Source organism: Eupeodes corollae, chromosome 1 (genome assembly GCF_945859685.1).
Source record: "Eupeodes corollae chromosome 1, idEupCoro1.1, whole genome shotgun sequence".
NCBI classification, from domain to species: domain Eukaryota; kingdom Metazoa; phylum Arthropoda; class Insecta; order Diptera; family Syrphidae; genus Eupeodes; species Eupeodes corollae.
This window is the reverse complement of record NC_079147.1, coordinates 26,883,427-26,905,900: the sequence shown is the minus strand read 5'-3', so window position 1 is coordinate 26,905,900 and position 22,474 is coordinate 26,883,427. Positions and strand designations below refer to the sequence as shown.

The 22,474-nt window shown below is 36.3% G+C and overlaps 1 protein-coding gene across 1 annotated transcript in view; it reads right to left on the bottom strand.

The window, feature by feature from the left end:
- LOC129942839 (uncharacterized) overlaps window positions 1-22,474 on the bottom strand; it is a 70,394-nt gene that overhangs the window by 2,381 nt on the left and 45,539 nt on the right. Inside the window, exons 3-8 of the mRNA XM_056051930.1 lie at window positions 15,188-15,634; window positions 6,445-6,605; window positions 6,132-6,333; window positions 5,785-6,036; window positions 4,790-5,724; window positions 4,447-4,650 (exon numbers count right to left, since the gene is read on the bottom strand). Of these exons, the coding sequence (XP_055907905.1) occupies window positions 4,447-4,650; window positions 4,790-5,724; window positions 5,785-6,036; window positions 6,132-6,333; window positions 6,445-6,605; window positions 15,188-15,615 (2,182 nt within the window). The 5' untranslated portion in view covers window positions 15,616-15,634. The remainder of the gene's footprint in view (window positions 1-4,446; window positions 4,651-4,789; window positions 5,725-5,784; window positions 6,037-6,131; window positions 6,334-6,444; window positions 6,606-15,187; window positions 15,635-22,474) is intronic.

Sequence of the window (22,474 nt, the reverse complement as noted above, 5' to 3'; positions counted from 1 at the left end):
GCTGCTAAAGCTCGTAGTCTTGATGAAAACTCAGATTTATTGGTTCCTCGTCGATTCCTTGAGTCAGGCAGTCCACAAACGATATCATTACTCCGTAATTTAATTTGGCTATTGCAAAACCCCAATTTATTTGGATTAATACAAACTTTTTCTTTAACTAGCATAAACTAACTTAGAACTCAACCTAAGGTTATGAAAGTGAGGGCGACGTAGAAGACCGTATCTTAAGCAAGTGGGACTGAAGAGAATCCAAGTACCAATTTATACTTCAAATATGTTCGTTGGAACCATAGGAGGTTCAGTGGGTAGCAACGTAAAAGAGTCGATTATGCTACGAGGTTTAGTGTTTAAAAGGATAGAGTTGTAGAGGTAAATGCAATCAATGGAATCAGATAGTAGTCGATGAGTAAATAGAATTTCTGAAATTCGAGCACTTTGTTCCAAAGAGCCCTAGTTGAGAAGATTCAGATAGTCAACATAGGGAAGAAGATAAAAGGATTGATCCAAGGTAAACCACGAAGAACAAAGCCAAGGTTCCGACGTTGGTTGCTCTCGATTTCGGAAATATGACTGCTTTGGGAAAGAGACACAACCCTAGACGCCTTTTCGAGGAGGTTATATACATAAATAGACCTTGGTCGAATAATTCCTTGGGCCAATGTTTAACGAAACCAAGTGCTGAGTTTGGAATGAGAATCATAACATCTATATGTGAGAGGAAATTAAGCTCTTGGTCACATAAAATGCCAAGGTCCCTAATGATAAGTTAGGTTAGGTTATAGTGGCTGTCTAAGATGGAAACGGACACACTTAGGCCAGTTTAATGACCCATTGTGATACCACATGAATCTTGAGGCTTCCTCCTAAGCTCAATGGAACCAGCTTGATTCCCTTACGAAACGTGAGAGGCTGAATATACCGATATGATTTAGATCGTTTAGATCGTTAAAGAAGAATTCGCCTAGGAAATTCTTGCGTTTAGCCAGAGCAGGGCATGTGCAGAGAAGATGAAGAACCGTTTCTTCCTCTTCCTCGTCCATACAGCTTCTGCAAGAGTCATTTAACAATACGCTTAGTCTCGTGGCGTAGCGTGCTTTCCTATTAGACAGTGTCCGGCTACGACACATATTATCGAGCTTATATATGATCTGTTTAGAGAGAGCAAGCACCTTGAACGTTTTAGATCCAGTGTTGGCGTCTTGCATTAGCAGCAGTTTACAAGTAGCGATTGGTATGCCAGTACTTGCCAAACGTGATAGGATGGGCTGTACTGTACCGTTCCTGGCGAGATCATCTGCCATACAGTTAACTGGAATGTCTCTATGGCCCGGCACCCAGCAAAGGTTAATATTAAACTGTTGCGCCATCTCCATTAGAGATGATCGACAGTTATGGACTGTTATAGAGTTTGTAGAGTCAGAGTCCAGAGATTTGATAGCGACCTTGCTGTCAGAGAAAATACGGATATCAGATGTTGATATCATGTTTTCTTTGAGCCAAGACAAGACTTAGTTAATCGCCAAAAGTTCCGCCTGGAACACGCTACAATGATTGGGAAGGCGGAATGAGAGACTTAATTTCGTTTAGAGTACACACCTCCTTTGATTTTTGAGCCATCTGTGTAAAAATGGTTTGACTCATCCTCCAAGAATGTCCCATCCTCTCAAAAAGATCTGGTAGGTATAGAAATCTGGAAGTTTCTGTCGAATTGTAGTTGGGGGATGGTGTAATCTGTGTGCTTTGGAATTGATTCCTAAATACCTTAGAATTACGGAGTGGCCAATATTGTTGTTAGTCCACTGTAACGAAGCTTTGAGGCGAATAGCAGTAGCTATTTGTTTGCTAAATATGTCAAGAGGTGTAAGGTAGAGCAAGGTGTCCAGTGCCGCAGACGGGAAGGTGCGAAGCAATCTGCTTATACATAAACAAGCTGAACTTTGGACTTTATTGATGTTATTAAGTAAAAAGGGTTGATCGTGCAAAACTTAGAGACGGGGTGGAGCCTTTAAGCGTGTAAAACTGATTAATTGGCACTTGGCAACATTAAATTCGAAGCAGTTCTTAAGATTCAAAGCTGTAAATAAATCAAGATCATGTTAAAAAAGGTAAGAGTCATGATGAAATGGTCTTAAATAATTTTGAAACATCAGTATAAAGTGATCGTTGATTGTAAGAATAAACAAAAGAACGCTATGTGGCTGCTTTGTGGAACACCATAGAGAAAGCTAAAAAAGGGTATAAAGTAGCAGATCTGAAATTAACGTTGTAATATTGGTTTTCAAGGTAGGAGGAAAAACATAAACGAAGGTTCAAAAGGTATAATTCACTTAAAGTAACGTCAACTTTGTAACCTTTTCCAAAAGCAGAGAGGGTGAAATACAAAAATTTAATGAGGTCAGTCGTTGTAGACATTTATTTGAGAAAACAACGCTACCTAAGGGACAAATGTGATTTGCAGTGGAATTGCAACATTTCATTAAAATGTTTATTTAAGATAACAACTCAAGCTAGCAGATCACAAGCAACGTTGTTTTTTTTTCGTTGATGAGGCCCTTGAAGAGCATTTTAAATTTTTGAGGAATCATCTTCAGTGATTAAAAGAAGATAAGTATACGTCAATAACTCAAGAGTACAAAGCAACAATTATGCATATTACGGCATTGAACTTCAAGAATGCCTAGGCATTATCTAAAATTTGGACCATCGGATGGAGGTGTTCCGCAGTGCTCGAGGCAGCCATTCAGTTAAAATTTTCTTCCATCCATAATTGTATCATACCAACGTTATCATAATAAAAAAAAACTGACACTTATTTTATAAAAAAATGTGTTTTATTCAATAACAACATCGGCCCTTAAAATTAAACCACTTTTTAACAAAATGAATCTTCTAATGGGAAAAATCTATGCATGTAATTTTAAAAAGCCATCAGAAAAAGTGGTTTATGACAAAGAAGCAACTAAGTTCTTGACAGTTAAAAAAACCTAGCTACTCTAATCTGAAAGCATGCAAAGCTCTAACTTAGTGCAGACTTTTAAATGACAAAATTATTTTAAATGTTTACCTTTGGTAGGAACTTACAACAACTAACTCCAAGATCAATTATGGGTTCTTCAATAAAGGCGGGAAGATGTTTTGTGTGGATGTCGTGGAGTTTACTGTGTAGCACTAAGCACCGTCCTGCTGAAACCACATGTCGTATAGGTCCATATGGTTCAATTTGGGCCATAAAAAGTAGTCATTACCGTTATGTACCGCTCGCTGTTGATTGTGATCACCTCACTAACGTCGTTTTCAAAAAAGTACAGACCAATTACGTCGCCGGCCCAAAATCCACACCAACGGTAACTTTTTGAGGATCAATTGTAACCTGGTGAAACTCGCGTGTGTTGTTGATTCAGGCATTCCTCCTAAAATGCACCTCTTCACTAAAGATGATTTTTGGGCCAAAATTTAAAACCAGCCAAAATTGAGGCCCAGTCAGTGAGCGAGTGTCATTGTCTATGGTTATGAACTTTGAGCTTCTGTATCTCAGTCTATCGTTAAATTGGCGCAATAAACGCACCGTTTGGGTTAACGAACACTCATTTTAATAATAAAGTTTTATCATTTGAACGCTCTGTTCAATCGTGTAACTTACCATCATGATTCGGCATAAATAGCTGAATAATAAGCAAACGATTTGACACCTGTCACCAAAATCTACCGGCACCAATTTAAAAACCCTTCATTTATGAAGATTTTAGGTCTGACTTTGATAAATCAGACTCTCAGATGTTTAAAGCTGCACTGATTCCTGAACAAGGGAATAGTGGTGAGAAAAAATTCCAGGAACTTCTTAATGGACAAATGACGCTTGCTTGCCTGTTTTAGTTTAAATTTAGCTTTAACTAAACTATTTTATTTATAATTTTTAATCTCAATTTATTCATCCTTAATGAACCCATTGTCCATTGCATTTATTAAAAGCCGCATCTCTTTCAAAAATTCTCACTTAAAATTTTAAAATTGAGGTAATTCATAGATCTTTTAGCCCCAACCCAAACAAATGAAATAAAAAAAAAGGAGAACAAAAATATCTTCATAAAAAAAAAATAAATTGAATCATTACGAGCATTCGCGTGAACCAGTAATTTCAATTCGTTCCACACGGTTAACCTCATCAGGCTTGAGAATGTACTTCAATCATCGCACCTACATCCAGAGAAACCAAACTGAAGTATGAAATAAAGAAGAAGAACCAGTTCATGATGTTGTCCATGATAGTATTCCGCCACTACCACAAACGAATTATCTAGTCCCCAGAAGTCATGAACTCAAACCGCAAATCACACCCGACTGACCGATCGACCCACTCTCTCAAAACAAAAGAATATACAACAAAATCGAAGAATCAAAAACAGTTCTCCAAACCCCCCCAGTCCGCGGAATTATAATGGAACTTACCATAGCCATTGAGACAACCGAACACCTCATCACCAGCGACAGCAGCATAGATCTTCTCCTTGGCATCGGCATCACCAAATGTATTGTCGTCCTCTTGATTGAATCCAAATTTGTCCGTAATTTGAATTGATTGCACCAACAGGATGTTATCATCGGCGGGCTTATGGCTGACATCACGTTTCGATCGGCGGCTTGTTGTAAATTCTGGAAGAAGATAGACATGGACATCGACATCGACACCCAAAAGGAATGTACCGCATGAATATAATAATCAAAGAGCCATCATACCATCACCATCCATAAACAACAACACCAACAAAAAGAACAATTGTGGAGATCTTACCTGTGGCATTAACGGACCTCCTCCTGCGTCCAAACGATACCAGAGATTTCAATTCACCACTTGCAATGTCCTCATTATCGCAAATAACCGGCTCACACCTTGGAATACATGGCGTAACCAGGGCACGGAACTGCACCACCTCCGATGAAGGGAATTTGAAGGCGTCGAATTGGGATAGGAGGACCTTGCGATTGCCGGAGTGCTTTTGAATGGCGCCCATAATATAATGATCGGTGGGGCAGCCATTTGCATCGATCAGGGTGATCTCGGCATTGTCGGTGCCGTCCATTGCCACCAATTCGCGTACGAAGATTTCGTAGGGGCTGTTCTGTTCGACAATTTCGAAACGAAGCGCAAGAGGGTCACCAACTTCGGCAATCCTTTTCATATCTGTGCCATCGCGTGAAGTGATCTTCATGATTACATTTGGTGATTCGATGATGATCTCTTCACTGAGTGAAGATTCAATTTCCCCAGTGACTCCGAGGTCAACATCATTCGAGACGGTCTTGTTGGTCAAGTCGTACTGGCACGAGACCGCTAGCCCCAGATCGGAGGAGGTGACGATCTTGTCGTGGTGTTGGATAACAATGTCGTTCATGTAACGGCCGTAGGCACTTTGGCGAACATTGCACTCGAGATCGTTGTAGCCCATTCGGAAGTCGAACTCTAGCGAGTTGTTCACATTGAAAGAACATGATTTGGGTGAGCCCTTGGCGTAGACCTTGCCGTTGAAGAGTTTCGAGGTGCGGATCTTTGTGATCATTTCGCCGGCTTTGCATTCGATCGATACATTGTAACAGGATGAGAGCTCGTAGGTTGCTGCCTCTGGGACGTCTAGGTAGGGGTCGAGGACGTCGGTGAGGGTGGCGCGGCTGTGATGACTAAGGCGGCAAACCATATCTCCGGTATCGTTGAAGTCATATGAGTGGCATCTAAAGTAAATGGAGTTTAATAAGTGTTCGAAAGGGTGTCCCCGATTTTTTTTGACAAACCTGTATGGAGAGTTTAAGCAGAGATCTCGGCATTCCTCAATGCTGTTGATGTCCTGGTAGACAGAGTCAACGGTCTTCAAGATCTTTCCGGAAATCCTCTTAAATTCGCAAAGTTTGCTTGGTTCCTCAGCACAGTTGTTCTCCAGGTAGTCCGATCCTTCATAGGGTTCGAAGTGAGATGAGCCAGTTAAAGTGATGCGGTCCATGTCAGACATCTCACAGAGTCCCGAATGGTGATAGTAGTTTGCTGACCTAGAAAGCCACACAAAGTGTTAGTTGAAAAGAAAGTGTTTGGGACAAAGAAGAAATAAAAAAAAAAAACCACCACTCCTCAGCCAACTACTGACCTGCAAGTGAATTCGGTTTCACCCAAACACAGCTCAAGGCAATCCCGTCGTGAGTAGACCGTATGACTGGCTTTGATATGATCAACCAAACGATGACTCTGCACTCTGTCAATGCACCAAGCCTTCGAGCACGGACGCACTCCCAGGCAGGATTTCTGTGCGTAGATGGTGAAGACAGGGAATTGCGAACGGGACAGAGAACCTAAAAGACATAAATAAAAAACAAAATAATAAAACACGTTTCCACGTTAAGGTAACGAAAGTGCGTTAGCGTTATAGTCCTGATGTAAAATGCGTGGCGTGAAGACCTTACCTGGCAGCTTATCGGCATTGGACTTGAAGAGAACACACAGTCCCGTTTCGTAGTTGACAGCACTGCATGATTCATTGAGCTGGCACGCCTCCAGGCAATCGGTGAGCATAAGAATTCCCGGCATCGTATCGAGGAGTTTTGATGGCGCCGACAGAACGTATCTGTGGAATGCGGGAATATAAAAATATACATAAATATCTAAGTTAACTTTCAATTTCTTTGAGGTGCAGGTGAGATATTGGTGCTTAGCAATTAAGTCGACATTTTTATTTTAATCTCAGTTTTTTTGGACAAGTTTTCAAGAATTTATTTAGAATGTTTTTGATATCAAAAATGCACGCACAGGTGAAAGTAACATCAAGCCTTGGAATCCCAATCCGTGGACCATGGTTTGGATATGCTAATCTAGGTGCGTACGGCCTGGACTGGACGTGTTTTCATAGAACCTCAAGCAAGCGATGAAAACTGAAAGTATCTGCGGGTTAAGGCAGCAGGTTAAGAGATTATACAGACCCGAAGACTGCATTTGAATAGAAGCTAATGAGGCGTTAAGAAAAGTTTAATTTTTGTCTATGGTTTCAGTTTCGGTTTCGGTTTCGGTTTCACTTTTATATTTCTTTGTATCTTTGTATCTTCAAAACAATCTTTTCTTTCATGAATTAATATTGATGAGGTGGTATATTTTAAAATAACAGTAAACAGTGTGAATTAAATGATTAATGGTTTTATGAATATGGATACAGATGGGATTAAAAATATTGTGATAATTATATGAGGCTATAGCTATCAGATCTTCTTCTGTTGATGTTAAAGGTAGAGGCATGGGAAGTTTCTCTCATCTTTTAATTAATAATTTTGATAAGCAGAAAATATACTCCAAATTATGCATAATCTTTTATTAGTGAAATAAAAAAGGTTTTAAGAACAAAAAAGAACTAAACTTTATAATGGGCTCAGAAAGCGATATTTTATTCACATTTTTGTGTTTATTTTTTGGTATTAATAGATGTAGATTTTTGAATTATTAAACTTCTGTAGCATTATGGGAGCGTTTTAGAAGATCAGATGGCAAAAAGGTTTAATCGTATTAAGTTTTTTTTTGGAACATCTTTTGACCTCGCTCGTGTGAGGAAACTATCACTTTTTAATACATGTCAGATGTCAAAATAATATTCACGGAGAAATCAGAAGACAATATTGATTGACCATTTCTCTTAAATTTTTGTTCGGAATAAATAATTCTGGGTCAATTTATTTGTATAATTTATAGAAATAGATAGGTTCAGGAAAGTAGTAGAAATTAATAAAAGTCACCTTTACAGAAATGTCAACCTTTTGATGGAATGTTTTATTTTGAGGACGGTATAAGGCGTGAATAAATGAAATCGTAGGAGTATGATAATTTGTTGGTGATAAAACACTTCCTGTGACTATAGGCATTTGTGAAAAGAAACTGTGTGGTCTGATTATAGTAAAAGTTATAGTTTGTTCTTGTTTTTAATTTTGACGTTTGCAATCTTAAACATTCCATTTGAGATTTGGAATCTAAAGGGGATAAAAACAAATGTCTTCAAGTTTGGGTTATTCTAACGCTTAATAATTTGATTTCATTTTTTTGGGTTGGGGGCAAAACCCCGATTTATTCAGCTTAATTCAAGCTATAAACTTACTATAACTTAAGAACTAAGTAACTTATAGGCAAGAATGAGGCTGATGAAAGGGACAGCTTTGAAGACGATTTCGTGGAAAGAAGTTCTTACATTAAAATAATAACAGATTTCATTTAAATTGACATTCTGTAGCTTGCTGGTAGAAGCATTTATTTGAGTCATAAGAGTTGCGGTGGGTGGGAAGATAAAAGATTTGAATATTTCTTAAAATGCGGGTATTAATGTTAAAAACGAGATAGAGTTATAAGGTTTAGGACAGTTAGTAGATCCAGAAAGCAGATTTTGCACGGACATGATGTCATATATCTGTCTACGCTCTTTTAGAGTTTCGAGATTAATTAGTTTAAAGCGGTCTTGATACGGAGGAAAAATCAGGGGACCTTGCCAAGGTAGGCCTTGAAGAGCAAATCGAAGGAAACGCTTTCAATTCTTGAAATATATGTGGGTTGGGAAGGGAACCATACCTGAGAGGTGTATTCGAGGAGGGGAGGAACAAAGTTAATGTAAAGAGATCAGGTAAAGTATAGAGGTGCGAAAATTGCTTTGACCAACGATCCGAGCTATTTGTTGGCTAAAAATATTATATCTTTTATATGAAAACGGATATTTAGTTATCGGTAACTTAATCGTACAAGGTTCCGAATATTTTTAATAGAGTGAATGGTGTGGTTATGGAAAAAGTATTGATGGTGGGAAGTTCTAACTCTAAGCGGTTTTTTAATATCAGACTAAGACTAAGAGACTATCGAGAGATCTGATTGAATAATTTCTGAAAACAATGTTGTTTAGAAGAAATGAAAGCTTTACAATGAAAACTCGTACAAGATGGTTTCAAATAATTTTGAAATAAGGGACAGTTTGTCAAATCGGATATAGTTTATAATACTATCTTTTGGCCTTTTTTGTGACCGGGGGTAACAAGTGAACTTTTCCCCACACGTGAAAATTCTCCTTGAGCTAGAGATAGATTAAAAACTAGTTAAGATGATTTTTTTTAAGAAATATGGCAAGCAATCTGTCAGGCCCATTAGTGGGAATTCGTCATTCAGTTGATTTACTCATATATTTGATCAATTTAGATTAACTGTTTGAGGAAGTAATGGAATGAGGCAGTAATAAGGTAGGTATGCTGAATCTAGAACAAGAGAGTCATCGATTAAGTATTTTTTGAAGAAGGCAGCAAATATATTGGTGACTGTTTTAGGATCTTTTGAAGTTTTATTATTTTAAGACATTGGTCAAAAAAATTAAATATGGTTTTGATTTATAAATGAGAAAACTTTTTGAAGAATTTTCTTGTCTAAAATTTAAATGTCACCTTTTTTCCCATCACATCAAGTTTATGAAAGCAACTTCCTTAAATGTGTACAAAATTGTAATGCCATGTTCTAAAGGATAACGTTAAAGAAACATTGAACGACTATAAGGATGTTTAGAAAAATCCAATAAAATTATATTATTTTATTACATTAAAAGAGAATTTGATCGAATAGCTTAGTTTAGACGAAATAAAAACAATATTAAATGTTGATTATATGACTTAAGATTTTAGAAGATTTTTATTGAAATAATAAAACTTGTTTATAATTTTACAGGTCCGTAAAGCAAGAACACCACAATCGAATTTCGAAACTCTAATGATAGGGTGATTTAGGGCTCTTTTTGTGCTAATTTATTGCTCTAACCTCGACTTGGTTCAAAAATCCCTTTCCCCTCAAACTTGTGGTGTTAGCCTTTTAAGGCATGTGCAATAGGGACGGGTTGAACAGTTTGTGGCGGCCATTTTCGACGTATATGCAGTGAAGTGTGTTTGGATTTCAAAGGAGTTGGAAAATGATTCAAATTTTAATCTGAAAATCAACTTTAGCGATCAGACCCGTTTTTGTATAAATGAGTTCTCGAATAAGCAAAATTAACAAATTTGGCATGACACCAATTTACATGAAATTCAAGAGGTGCCAAGTGATGTTACTGTGAGTTTTGAGCTGCAGGCGTTATCGGTTCGTACTTCTTTAAAGATGATGCTATCAGCCGGTTATAACCAACTTCTTGTGTTCTGAAATGAATGATATGGAACCGAAGATGTATGGTTTTATAATTATGGCAAAACATGCCACATAGCTCAAGACACCACCAAGATCGTGTGATCTGTTCCTTTACAGTTTTTCTTCTTAAAGTGCAAAAATAAGTCACAAACCATCGCAGCCATCAGTCAAATTCAGCCCGATTATGGACCTTTAAATGCACGCCATCCAGTGAAGAAAATCCCATAAAAACTAAAAGAAGGTATTTCTGAAGTGATTTTAAAATCGTATTCGATCTAAAGCTCTACGATTATATTGTCAGTTCAAATCAATTTACACTTTGAAGTGTTTTTTTTTGTTGAAGTTATTTGAAATGTCCCTAAGGTTATGTTAAAATCAATATAAAAACCATTTAGGTGTTGATAGTAGTAATTAGATTTTACTTATAATTAAATTTTTTTATTTAATAAAATAGTTGCTGATTTTTCCAATTCGTCAATAAAAAAGATAAATAAATATGTACATAATAACTAACAATAGAAAAAAAACTTACAAGCATGGCATTTGAGCCGTCTGTCGAATATTTTCAAGACATATACATTGATAAAAAAGAGCATACAATTATGGAATATAAAATAAAGAACAAACATACATATGTATATAAATAATATTACAAAAATATGATCAACTTTTTAAATGCTGTTTTGTTATGGTGGCAAAGTAATTAAAAGAAGAAACCGAAGATGGCGAAGGAGTGGAAAGGTTTCGGGAATATGGGGTTTTAGTTCAGTCAAAACGGAAAAAGGCAAACTCTAAGAGGTTCAAATTTTAAAATATTAGGGTTTTAGTTTAGCTAACACAAAACTTTTTTTCTTTTTTTTAATTTAAGTAGATACCTAAAAACAAACTCATATAAGAACTTCTGTAATTATTTGCATGGGCGACATAGTGTATCAGCAATTTCCAACCTACTCCCCGTTTAAAACACGTAAACATTCTTTCGACGAAAAGAAGCTTTTAACAAAATGAAGTCTACGGATTTCTTGTAAAATAAGACAAGTTGCTAAAAAATGGTAAACATCTTCATTTTGGTTTGAGTTGCAGAGTGAACAAATTGCATCATTGTCAATTCTATATGACTATTGGTTAAGCTCAAAGTTTCAGTCCGTATTTTGAATATCAATCTTATATCAGAAAAATAAAGGTCCTCAAAGAAATAATTACAACTACCCAAAGTTAAATTGAGACGGATATAGGTTGCTCTAGAAAGTGATTCTCTAGCACTTTTGAGATTAGTTTTGCACATTTCATCATCAAACATCGAAATGCAGTTCTTTGATGTTTGCATTTAGATTCATTGCTAAATTATGTGCTGTCGCAAGAGCATGCCAATTTCTAAAAGGGGAATATCCACAATGGAGTGATATAAGTAGGATTTGCTTGTGCAGATTACTATCAGGTCTATGTATAACTTAAATAAAATAGTATGCGTTGGCCTTTAAATTTCTAACATATGTTTGCGGAAGCCCGGACTAAACATATATGTATGGTGTAATAAGGCATGCTACGCAGCAGCCGGAAAATTCTTTTGAAAAAGTATCTTTGAATAACTTCCTCTAGAAATTGGTATCCATACACCTGATTCCCATAACAAAAGCAACTTTTTCACGGAAGCCTCAAAGACCTTAAATTGCGATGTAGGGTCCACGAAGCTTAATGAAAAAAAAAATGTGACCACATCGAGTTTAAGGCTGATGTGGCTAGTACCAAGTTCTCTTTAATATGATTTTTGAAGTTCAAATTATGAGTGATAGTAAAACCAAGATATTAATACTCGCTGGCAACTTCAATAGTGGTACCACATAATATCCAATTTCGTATAATATTATCTGAACGGTTCTTGTGTTTAAAAATCATAATTTTAGATTTAGAAGTTTTGATTTTGAGATCCCACCAACAGCAATATTGTTTAAGTTTATTTATCTGAAGCTGCAATGTCACTGGGTTATCAGAGCGGACATCAGCGGACTCAATATACAGCCTTGTGGAACGCTTGTTTCGGTATTAAAGGATTTCGATGTGTTTAATAAAATGTCTTCATAAATCTGAATAAATTTGGTTGAAAGACCAATAACTGCTAGCTTATTTAAAAGTGACCTTCTGTTGATGGTATCAAACGCAGCTTTAAATTTGACGAAAAAAGTGTATAGAGGCTTCTTTTTGTCGATAAAACTCCTGGCAAGGCTCGTATGGGGGAAATTAGGTCAATCGTTGAAAGGCCCACCCAGAAACCAGCCTGATATCGACTTATCAATTTATTTATTTCAATCCAATTTACAAGCCTAACGTACAACATTTGTGCGTACAGTTTTCTTAGTGAGCTTAGAACTGAAATGCCTCTATAATTTTCTAGTGAACTCGGATTACCCTTTTTAAAGATATTAATTAAGTAGTTAGGAAATTTCTCTTCTGTAAACATTTTGTTTAATTCTTATAAAATTCGATAGGAATGCCATCCAAACCCACTGCCTTGTTATTTTTCATTCTGCTTATAGGTGCCAACATCACAACCATGGTAAAAGAAGAGTCTAGCTCATCCATTAAAACATTTTGCAGGGCAAAACTGATGGAATTCTGGTCAGGATCTGGCAGTAGTAAACCTTCAAAGTATGTGGTCTTCAACACTAATACTTAAAGAAAAAGACTTGCTGCGACCTCCCAAAATCCGTACATTGTACCAGAATAACTTTGAATCCTTACAGTCTACAAGTTTGCCAGGTTTTTTTGTCTACACAAATCTGTATATTTTTTATTCTGTTCAAAGTAATTTCCTCTGTGAGTTTCGTTGTTAGATTGTCTAAATAATTTTAGGTAAGAGAAAGACTTTTCCCTACATTTCTTACATTCATCGTCATACCACTTTGATTTTGGCATTAGTGTTGAGGGACGAAATCTGTGGGTTGCTGATAGTCTTATTAGCTCAAAAAAAGAAACTGTATCAGATTCTATACATTCTGATAACAGACCATCAACACACCAGCCTTGTTTTCAACCCATCTTATTTTATTGCTAATTGGATATTCTTCAACTTCTCCATTTTTTTTTCTGAATGGAACTCACATGAGACTAATATTGTAAAATGATTTGAAAAGTTCTCTGGGTGTTCTTCAAAACTTTTGTTTAAATTGAGCCAATCTCGCTTTACTACGCACAAATCTATAACAGAGCATCCTTGGGTTGAAATAAATGTATAGTTACCACTAGAATCTTCGTTCGTAACCCCATTTAATACAAAAAACCAAAATTTTCAAACATTTTTTAACAGTAACTTTCCGTTACCCTTATAACATTCATCTAGTGAGTTTTTCGTATTGAAAAACCTCCCATCGTTCTGAATCTGAGAGTTTTGAAAATTGCTAATACGACCATTGAAATCACCAATAATCATGAGGTTTTTTAAATTACTATTTACTAAAAAACTTTGTAGCTCATCATATTCTGTGCTCCAATTAGAATAATTTAAAAACAGGACAAATTTGAAAATGATTTGAACCAAAAAACTATATCAATCAAAATTTAGTTTCCATAATTGTTGAAACTTTTATTATCAACACATATAAACATAAAACCGCACAATATTCCACTACTTGCTCTCCCAAGTCTATTATTTCTTACAGCTGGAAAGCAGTTTACGCTTAAATTTTCCAAATATTCTAGATATTCCCGTTCTTTTCCCTCCTCTAAGAAAGATTCTTATAACTTAAGACTAATTTTAAAAAAACTGAAGACCCGTGATATTATAGCATAAAATTTTAAATTTACAATGATGAGAAAAGTTGGGGCTCACCCCATCATTGTCGCGCGTAAGTTGATTGACAGGTGGCTCTGCACTTGTAATAGAATACGGTACTTGCTTAAATCACTAAAATCGGTATCAAATAATTTGGTTATCAAGTACTAATAGGGCCAAGTTGTGTCAATTTGAAAACGAATACAGTTAAAAATCGTTCGTAGTTTTCAAAACTAAAAGCTTATCTTTAAAAGAATATGCTACCTGGTTTGAATACCAGATGTGATTTTTTCCTCGAATAACTGAGCTTTAATAAGTTCGGAAATAAAAGGGTATTGAGAATTCGGTATCTTCTAGCACCGCCAAATCTCTTGAGTGAGAAAAGCAGTGCCTTTATAAATTTAGTTTGAAGATACTGATAGGCATTTAAGCCAAACTATTAGTTACATTTTGCTAATGCCAATCTTCATGCAAGCTTATACCACGTCGCATGTTGCAATAGTTCTTAAGGAACAAACAAATAAATTTAAGTTGTTGTAAAAATACTTAATAATGTTTTAAAAACATCTGTATAGTACTTTATTCTTCATAAGGTTTATATAAGAACACATGTCTTTACACATTCCGGTTCTTGACAAAAATAAATTACTACGAACTATTTTAGAGACGATTTTAAGGTTTTTATGAATTTTTACGTCAAAATGCATTCAAGATTAAAGTTTTAAAAAAAATGTATTGGACTGGCATGCAAGAGGTCTTGGGTTTGATTCCTGACTGTGCCACCTAAAAATGAATTCCCTGGTACTGCCTCTTGCGAGGAATTGAAAGACTCTTCAAGAATAATTTTTGATATGAAAAAGTACTTTCTCAAATAAGCCGGTCGGATTCCTTTAGGTCCCCTGCAATTACTCGCGCACAGGAATGGTTGCGAGTTGTAAGTCACTAGGCCCTGGTCCTCTACGGACTTTTGCACCAACTAATTTATTTTTTAAAAATTGTATTCTGTTTTTTTTTTTAAATCATATTTGTTTAAATTGGCGTAAAGTCAACCATTGCTAAAATGTTCTTTGAAACAAAATGTCCGAAGAAACATTCAATTCTAAGCATTTTGCTATAACCATTTAATAACAAAAATGTCGATTTAAATCTGTTTTAGAATGCAAAATAAAAAATAATGCAGTGCCACCTATAGGCTCATTATTTATTTAGAATAAAAAGTAATCCTCTATTCAAGCAAATGTATTAATTTCCAAACTTACCCTGTTATAATTTCGAATCCAATCATATCCGGATCGCATTCCTCCTCGATCATACCCACTGGACTAATAGTTGGTTTTTCACTCTTCGACTCCGACGACATTCCGGAGGTATCTCCACCATTCAATCCAATCAAAGGTTTTGGCAATTCACCATCTGCACCCTCAATAGCTGCCCCACTTGGTGCAACAACTGACATCGATTGATAAGATTCTTCAGCAATATTATCTGTCACTGCTGCCACAGCAGGAGCCGCAACAGCAGGAGCTGCGGTAGTCGATGCAACAATTGGAGCTGGCGAAGGTGTTACATTTGTTCGGGGAAATGTTTTCGCTGGCTTGACAGGTCGTCGCATCTTTTTCGCTGCTGTCGCTGAGCTCACGATCATCACCAGCATCAAAAAGACGATTTGTTTGCGTTGGAAGAACATTTTGAAGCAAAAATAAAGTCTGCAAAAAGAAAAAAGTAAAAAATCATTAATTTTATTTTATATAAGAAGAGTGACATATGTAACTTAATTAAATAAGATTGCATAATTAATTAATCATCATTAGCAATTTTTTTTTTATATGGTATGAGGCAATCAGAGCAAAGCTAGACGTACTCATTCTCATCATCAAACATCAAACATCACCATAGTCATCATTATGGTCCCAGATTGATGGCTGTCTTGTCTAACAACGTCAAAGTCATGTGGTAACACAGTGGGACAGATTCTATTAAATGTTGAAATCATTGAATAATTGATCAAAAATGAGCAGACTCATGTTTAACATTTACGAAAAACCTTAAAACAGCAGTTTTTGGGACTCAGTTTTCAACCTTCATCCCTTGAATAAGTCAATTAACATAAACTTCTTTAAAGTTAAAGACAAATACGATTTCATCCTAATTTTCCATTATGGCTTGGCCCACTATTAAATTTCTTGGCTAACGCCACCGAACCAAAGCAACAATTAAATTACATTGCGGAAAAATACCTAATCAGCAGAGATGATGAATGGGAACTAGTGACGGTGTTGGCTCTTTCAGGTCTAAGCTCAGCTAAGAGAGGCTCTAATTAATGATGGTTCTTATAACCACCATCACCATCATGCCTATGATGCGCCGCGCCGCCGCTTGCCGCCGGTCATGTAACGTGTGAGCTGCTACTTTTTTTGACACGTCTTTTCTTTTCTTAGGTTTTTTTTTCTTATAAGTTTACATAAAACTGCAATTAATTAGCAAAAGAACTCAAAACCTTTAAAAGCAGCAGGAAAAACAAGAAGAAGAAGAAGAAAATATAGAATTATGCACGAATGGTAATTTTCTGGCCCATAAAACAAATTGTTGATGATGGATTGTTCTTTTTTTAATAACATTTTTCTTTTTTGTTAAATTTTGTAAAGAACATCACTTTTTTTTTTAATTTTGCTTTTCGGACACTAAGTGAAATTTTTCCGGTAAAGACTTCCGAGAGGGATTGACCATGAAATGGAACTCGGTCAAGTCAAGAGCGCGTCAGATTTGATGTATGGATTTAGGACACAGAATTATTTAGGCCGCATTTATGTTTTGCTCGCTTAAATGATGCTAAAAATCACATTAAAAACCATCATGGACGACAAGGCACGATCTTAAATTGAGCTTGAGATGTGAGTTTTCGGAACAGTGGATCAGCCCATCAAACAGACAAGCTTCAGCCCAAGCGTGGTCCTAATTTTGTAGTTTAGTGCGCGCAAAAATCTTAACAATAACATAAATAAATAATTTCGTGCGTGAAGTTTTAAAGCCTTTGAAAGTCTTGAAAATTATGCTTAATTGCTGTCCGCATCCTCAATTCGATAAAAATGTTGTGTGTAAAAATGTTTGAGTCGATAAAAAAGATCAAAGATTCCATCAGATTGATAGTTCGGTTAAGTTTGAGACATGTTCATCAACTCTGGAGCAATATAAGATGTAGTTAAAAACTTCATGGACTGGACACAGAGCATTCCAAACGCGAAGAGTATCTTCTTCTTCTTTTATATATTTTTGTTAGCCTTGTAGGAAAACAGCGCCATTTTTCTTTAATTGAAGTTACAATATGAAGTAAAAAAAAAAACAGTAATTTTCTATCGTGTGAGTTGTTGTCGGGGCATTTTTGTAATTCGAGTTCTTGATGTGAGACAACACTTCTTCTGCTTCTTCTTCTTCTTTTTATTTTTGTAGTCTTGTTTTTCTTTAATGTTGTTCATCATTCTAGAGATGAGATTATCAAGCTTGCCAGACAGAAAATCAAACACATCTTTTCAATTATGTGAAAAATGTTGATGTTTTGTAACTTGTGACCATCATCATCATCATGAGCTAATTATGGGCATTACCAAACAAGACAAGATCGAGATGAGACACTCTTCTAAGAGTATATGATGGCATAAGCTGGTGTGAAGGAAAGTTTAGCTAAATCTTCGACTTGTAATAAAAGCATTTCTAGCTAATTACCACATTTAAAACTATTGAAGATACCGTTTGGGTACAAGTTTATCAAGACATTTCGAAGAGTGTCTCTGGTTTTCGTCTTTGATGGAGTCTATAGGTAACTCTTAGGTAGTGGACGAGTACATAAAGAAAACAAATAAATTCCAGAGCAAGACCAGATCGAAGAATTTTGTTAGAAGTTGCATTGAGTGGATAAAAGAAATGTTGACATTTTTTTTTTTTTTCAAAACATGAAAAGATGGAGGTTGGGTTAGGAAAATACAATTATTGATATTTTTTAAGGAAAATCAATGCAATTTCATTTTCTACTCTCAAATGACAAAAATTGCCCAAGATATCAAAAAATACTCTAAGGCAGTGATTTCTTTCTTGGGAACAATAGTACGAGTAGCTATTAGTCTTGATTTCTAAGAAAGTATGTGTGACTAAATCAAAACTACGTTAACAAACAGTGGAAATTTGACTACTAAAGTTGTCACTTGTTCATTTTGCAAAAGTTGAAGACTGTATAGTTCTTCGTTAGATTCACAATTTTTCAGCAATGAAGGTTATTTCCAAGTTAACAGGTTTATGTTAAAAAGAAAAATGTTCGTGTTTGAAATAAGCATAATCTTTATGAGAGACTTGAGACCGCATTTCATCAACAAATTACTGATCGGTACTAAAGGCATTATTCACACTTTTCAATATCTTTTAATCTAAAACCAGTAAAAACATAATCGTGAAAAGCAAATGTTACAGGATATCACAATGGGCCATTAAACTGGTCTAAGTGTGTCCGTTTCCATCTTTGACAGCCACTATAACCTAAATGTTACAGGAGAGTGTTTCGTGATTTCTTGTGTCATTGGAAATTTTATGAAAGGTAAATAATGGCAAAAAGACAATAACTCTAATAGGCCAAATGTTGGACTAACCAATTTTTAAGAAATGGACTTATCAGCAAAGTTATATAACACTAAAATTACTAAAAAAAATGGTCAATATTATTTATTTAACCTAATTGTTAAATGTTTGATTCTCAGAAAATTACAATTTTAAGAAGAAGAAACACCATTTTAATTATTTTCAAACTTAATTTAAGCTTAAATTTATTTAGTTTTTGCAATTCTTATAAGACTCAAAAATGATTTAGTAATTATTTTCTTCTCTGCCGTAATGTGTGAATGTCTAAACCCCATTGTCAAAACCTGACAAGTCCTTATCAGTGTGATTGTAGACCAAAAAAGTCCAAAGTCGATCACATATTCACAATACTTCAGATCCTGGGCAAAAAACTCAAGAACATCAAATCCATATAACCCATCTTTTCTCGACTTCAAGGCCACATATGGCAGCATCTACAAGCACGAGCTGTATAGAGCCATGTCTAGTTTTGGCATTCCTGCCAAACTCGTCTGTTTGTGCAGGATGACCATCTAGAATTCGGGCTGCTCCATAAAGGTTGGAAACAACTTAACAGAAACTTTCGATGTCAAAAAAGGTTTTTGACAAGTGACCTCACCCGACTTGGAGCGCGAAACTGAAGACATCTAGCTATGGACCAAGCTAGATGGAGAAGTTTGTTGGGTGAGGCCCTAGCTTATATAGGACTGAAGCACCATCTTAAGTTAGTTGTTTTCAAATTAATGTCTTCTACTTAAGAGAAGTAGTACCCGTAGCGTGATGGTTAGTGCGTTGGACTGTCATACAAGGGTCTTGGGTTCGATCCCTGACTGTGCCACCTAAAGTTTTATTCACAAATACTGCCTCTAACGAAGAACTGACAAAAAGTGCAAGAGTAATTCTTATCATGAAAGGTTCTTTCTCAAATTAGCCGTTCAGATTCGGCTTAAAAGTGCAGGTCCCCTCCATCCCTGAAAACAGTACTTGCACACAGGAATGGTTGAGAGTTGTAAGTCACGAGGCCCTAGTATTTCAACAGACTGTTGCGCCACCCAATTTATTTATTTTTGTTTTCTACAATCTTCCAAAGATCATACCAAAATTAATTGATATGCCACGCCTTCGGAAAATTTTTTCGAAGGAACATTGTAATCCTTCATTTCTAAAAAAGCCTGATGGAACCTGGACAGTCTCTCCAGCCGAATCTCTTGAGCTACTGATGAAGAACACTTTCCGGGTTGCGAGAGTGATAACCCCGAATCACTTGAAACCACAAAGCTAAACTTAGCTTGTGTGGAGCAAGTCAATTCGGTTATAACTAGAGAAAATATTTTGTGGTCCATCAACACTTTTTCTTCATATAAACCCCCAGGCATGGATGGCATACTGCCAGTTATGCTTCAAAAGTCGCATGATGTTGCAGCTATCCATGGCTGGAACAAATTTTCAAAGGATGCCTCCTTCTTAAACATGTGCTCATGTAGTGGAGACAGGTCAAAATAGTTTTTATCCCGAAAGTAGGTAGGCGAGGTCACGAATCCGCGAAGGATTTCAAACCAATAAGCTTAACATCTTTTGTGCTTAAAACCTTACAGCGCATTCTTGATTACCATATTAGAGAAATCCTACTTGGACGACCTCTCGAAAGCTCTCAGCATGCTTATCTTAAGGGCATATCTACGGAGACTGCCCTCCTTGAGATTGTGCGTACTGTAGAACAAACAATCCATTATAAAAAATTTACTCTTGCCACCTTCCTAGACAAAGAAGTTGTTTTTAACAACGTCCTTACCGAATACGTAGAAGAATCGCTCGTTAAGTTCGGTGTAGAAGACTTCATTCGAGAATGGATTATTTCCATGCTCAGTGGCAGGAAGATTCGAGCCTCTCTAGGCAATACAATCGCAACAAAACACGTGGGTAGGGGAACACCCCAAGGTGGTGTCCTTTCGCCTCTTCTATGGCTTATGATCATGGATACAATTTTCGTTAAATTAGAGAGATGTCGAGTGATGATGCGTATGATTTGGTGCTATTGGTGTCAGGAAAGTACACCTCTGCTATAAGTGAAATCACGGAGAAAGAAGAAAGTTAGCAACTGGGCAACGAGTTGTGGACTAGGAGTTAACCTAAGTAAAACTGAACTGTTGCTCTTTACCACCAAAACTAATGTACCGCCCTTCACGCTACCTCGACTCAACGGTCAAATCCTATCATTGTCTTCCAGTGCAAAATATTTGGGTGTTATACTCGACCCTAAACTAAACCGGAAACTAAATATTGAAGTACGGGTTAAGAAGGCCTGTGTTGCCTTCTAAGCCTGCAGCAAAACTTTCGGCAAAAAGTGGGGACTTCAGTCGAAGATGATTTTATGAACGTACACAGCTGTAGTTCGTCCGATATTAACATAATATTGATAAGCTAAAGAAGGTTCAGAGAACAGCTTGCGTGGACACCACATGGGCCATGCGTACTTTTCCAACGGACGCCTTAAATGTTATTTTGGATCCTTTACCAACCGACCTTTTTATTGAATACATAGTTTCCTGCAGCGCTATTAAGCTGAAGGAATCAAACAGCTGGTTGTCAAAACCTTATGGTCACAGCAACACAACGAACTTGATTCCCTCAGATATTATCTTGGTAGTCACTGACTACTACACTCCTACTTTGAGCCCTAGTAAGGGTTTTATGGTTATTTTCCCATCCAGAGAAGATTGTGAGGATGACATCGTGTCGATAGATTTCAACACAACCATCTTTACTGACGGCTCAAAGATGGAGTGCGGAGTTGGTTCTGGGATCTTTTCTGAGTCCTTAAATTCTTGGCCACATCCTCATCTTAATTGGTCCAGCAATGTCGCGATGAGCTTGCGAGCCTGAATATTAACCTCGGTGTCACCCTGATCTGGGTTCCGGTTCATAGTGGTACCAAGGCAAGACATAGCCAGGATTGTTGCGGTTTGTACCGGATATTGGCCTATAGGAGCTCATGCAGAGAAGTTGGGTATCTCCTACAACACCTTTTGCCCTAGTTGTAGTGACCAAATAGAAAGTGAAACCATAATCCATTTCCTCTGCAAATGTCCTTCTTGGAAAACAACAGAACGAAATGCTTTGGAAAAGCATTCTTTCAAGAACTCGATGAGCTATCTGAGACAAAGATTAGAGGCTCTAACATAATCGCTCTATAAATCTGTCTTTTTCAATCACAGGTCAAACGAGTTTTTGGTATCAAAACGACGCACTACAGCGTTTCTCAGGCTAGGTTGCCTTGAGATCGCCATTTCTACCTACATTTCTATTCTTATCTAAGGTTTTTCAATTTCTTTAACATTATATAGATGAGGAATGTATGAAATAAAAAATAAATTTTGTTAAATGAATTAACAGAACGTTTTTCCGTAAAGCTCATAGTTTTACAATTATCAACTTAAAGAATCAGATAGTAATGACAACACCTTTAAGAGAGTTGAAATTACAATTAAATTCTTCAAAATCACAAGAACTTGAAACAGTTTTCAAAATTGTAACATCATCGGCAAAAATGGTGCACATAGAGTATTTTTTCAACACAGAAGGTTAATCCCTTATAATTAAAAAAAAGAGCATAAGGCATTAATCGCCTTGAAGAATTCCAGAGTTATCTTGTTTGATTCGCATAACCATTCCAAAAATCAAAGAGTTATTTATCCAAAAGATGAACTCAGTTTCCTTAATTGAACAATGAAAACTGGAAGTGAGAGTCTATCAAATACCTTAATGAAGTTGGACATAATGCTTTTCAATTGTTTAGCAAGTTCCATTAAAAAAGGGAAGCAGAGTAAGACCGTGCTGATTTAGAACGACTATAGATTCAATATTAATCATACTGAAACCTAAAAAAAAGACTCAAAGAGCTTAGAAAAACAGATAATTTAGCAAAATGTCTGATATTTTTAACT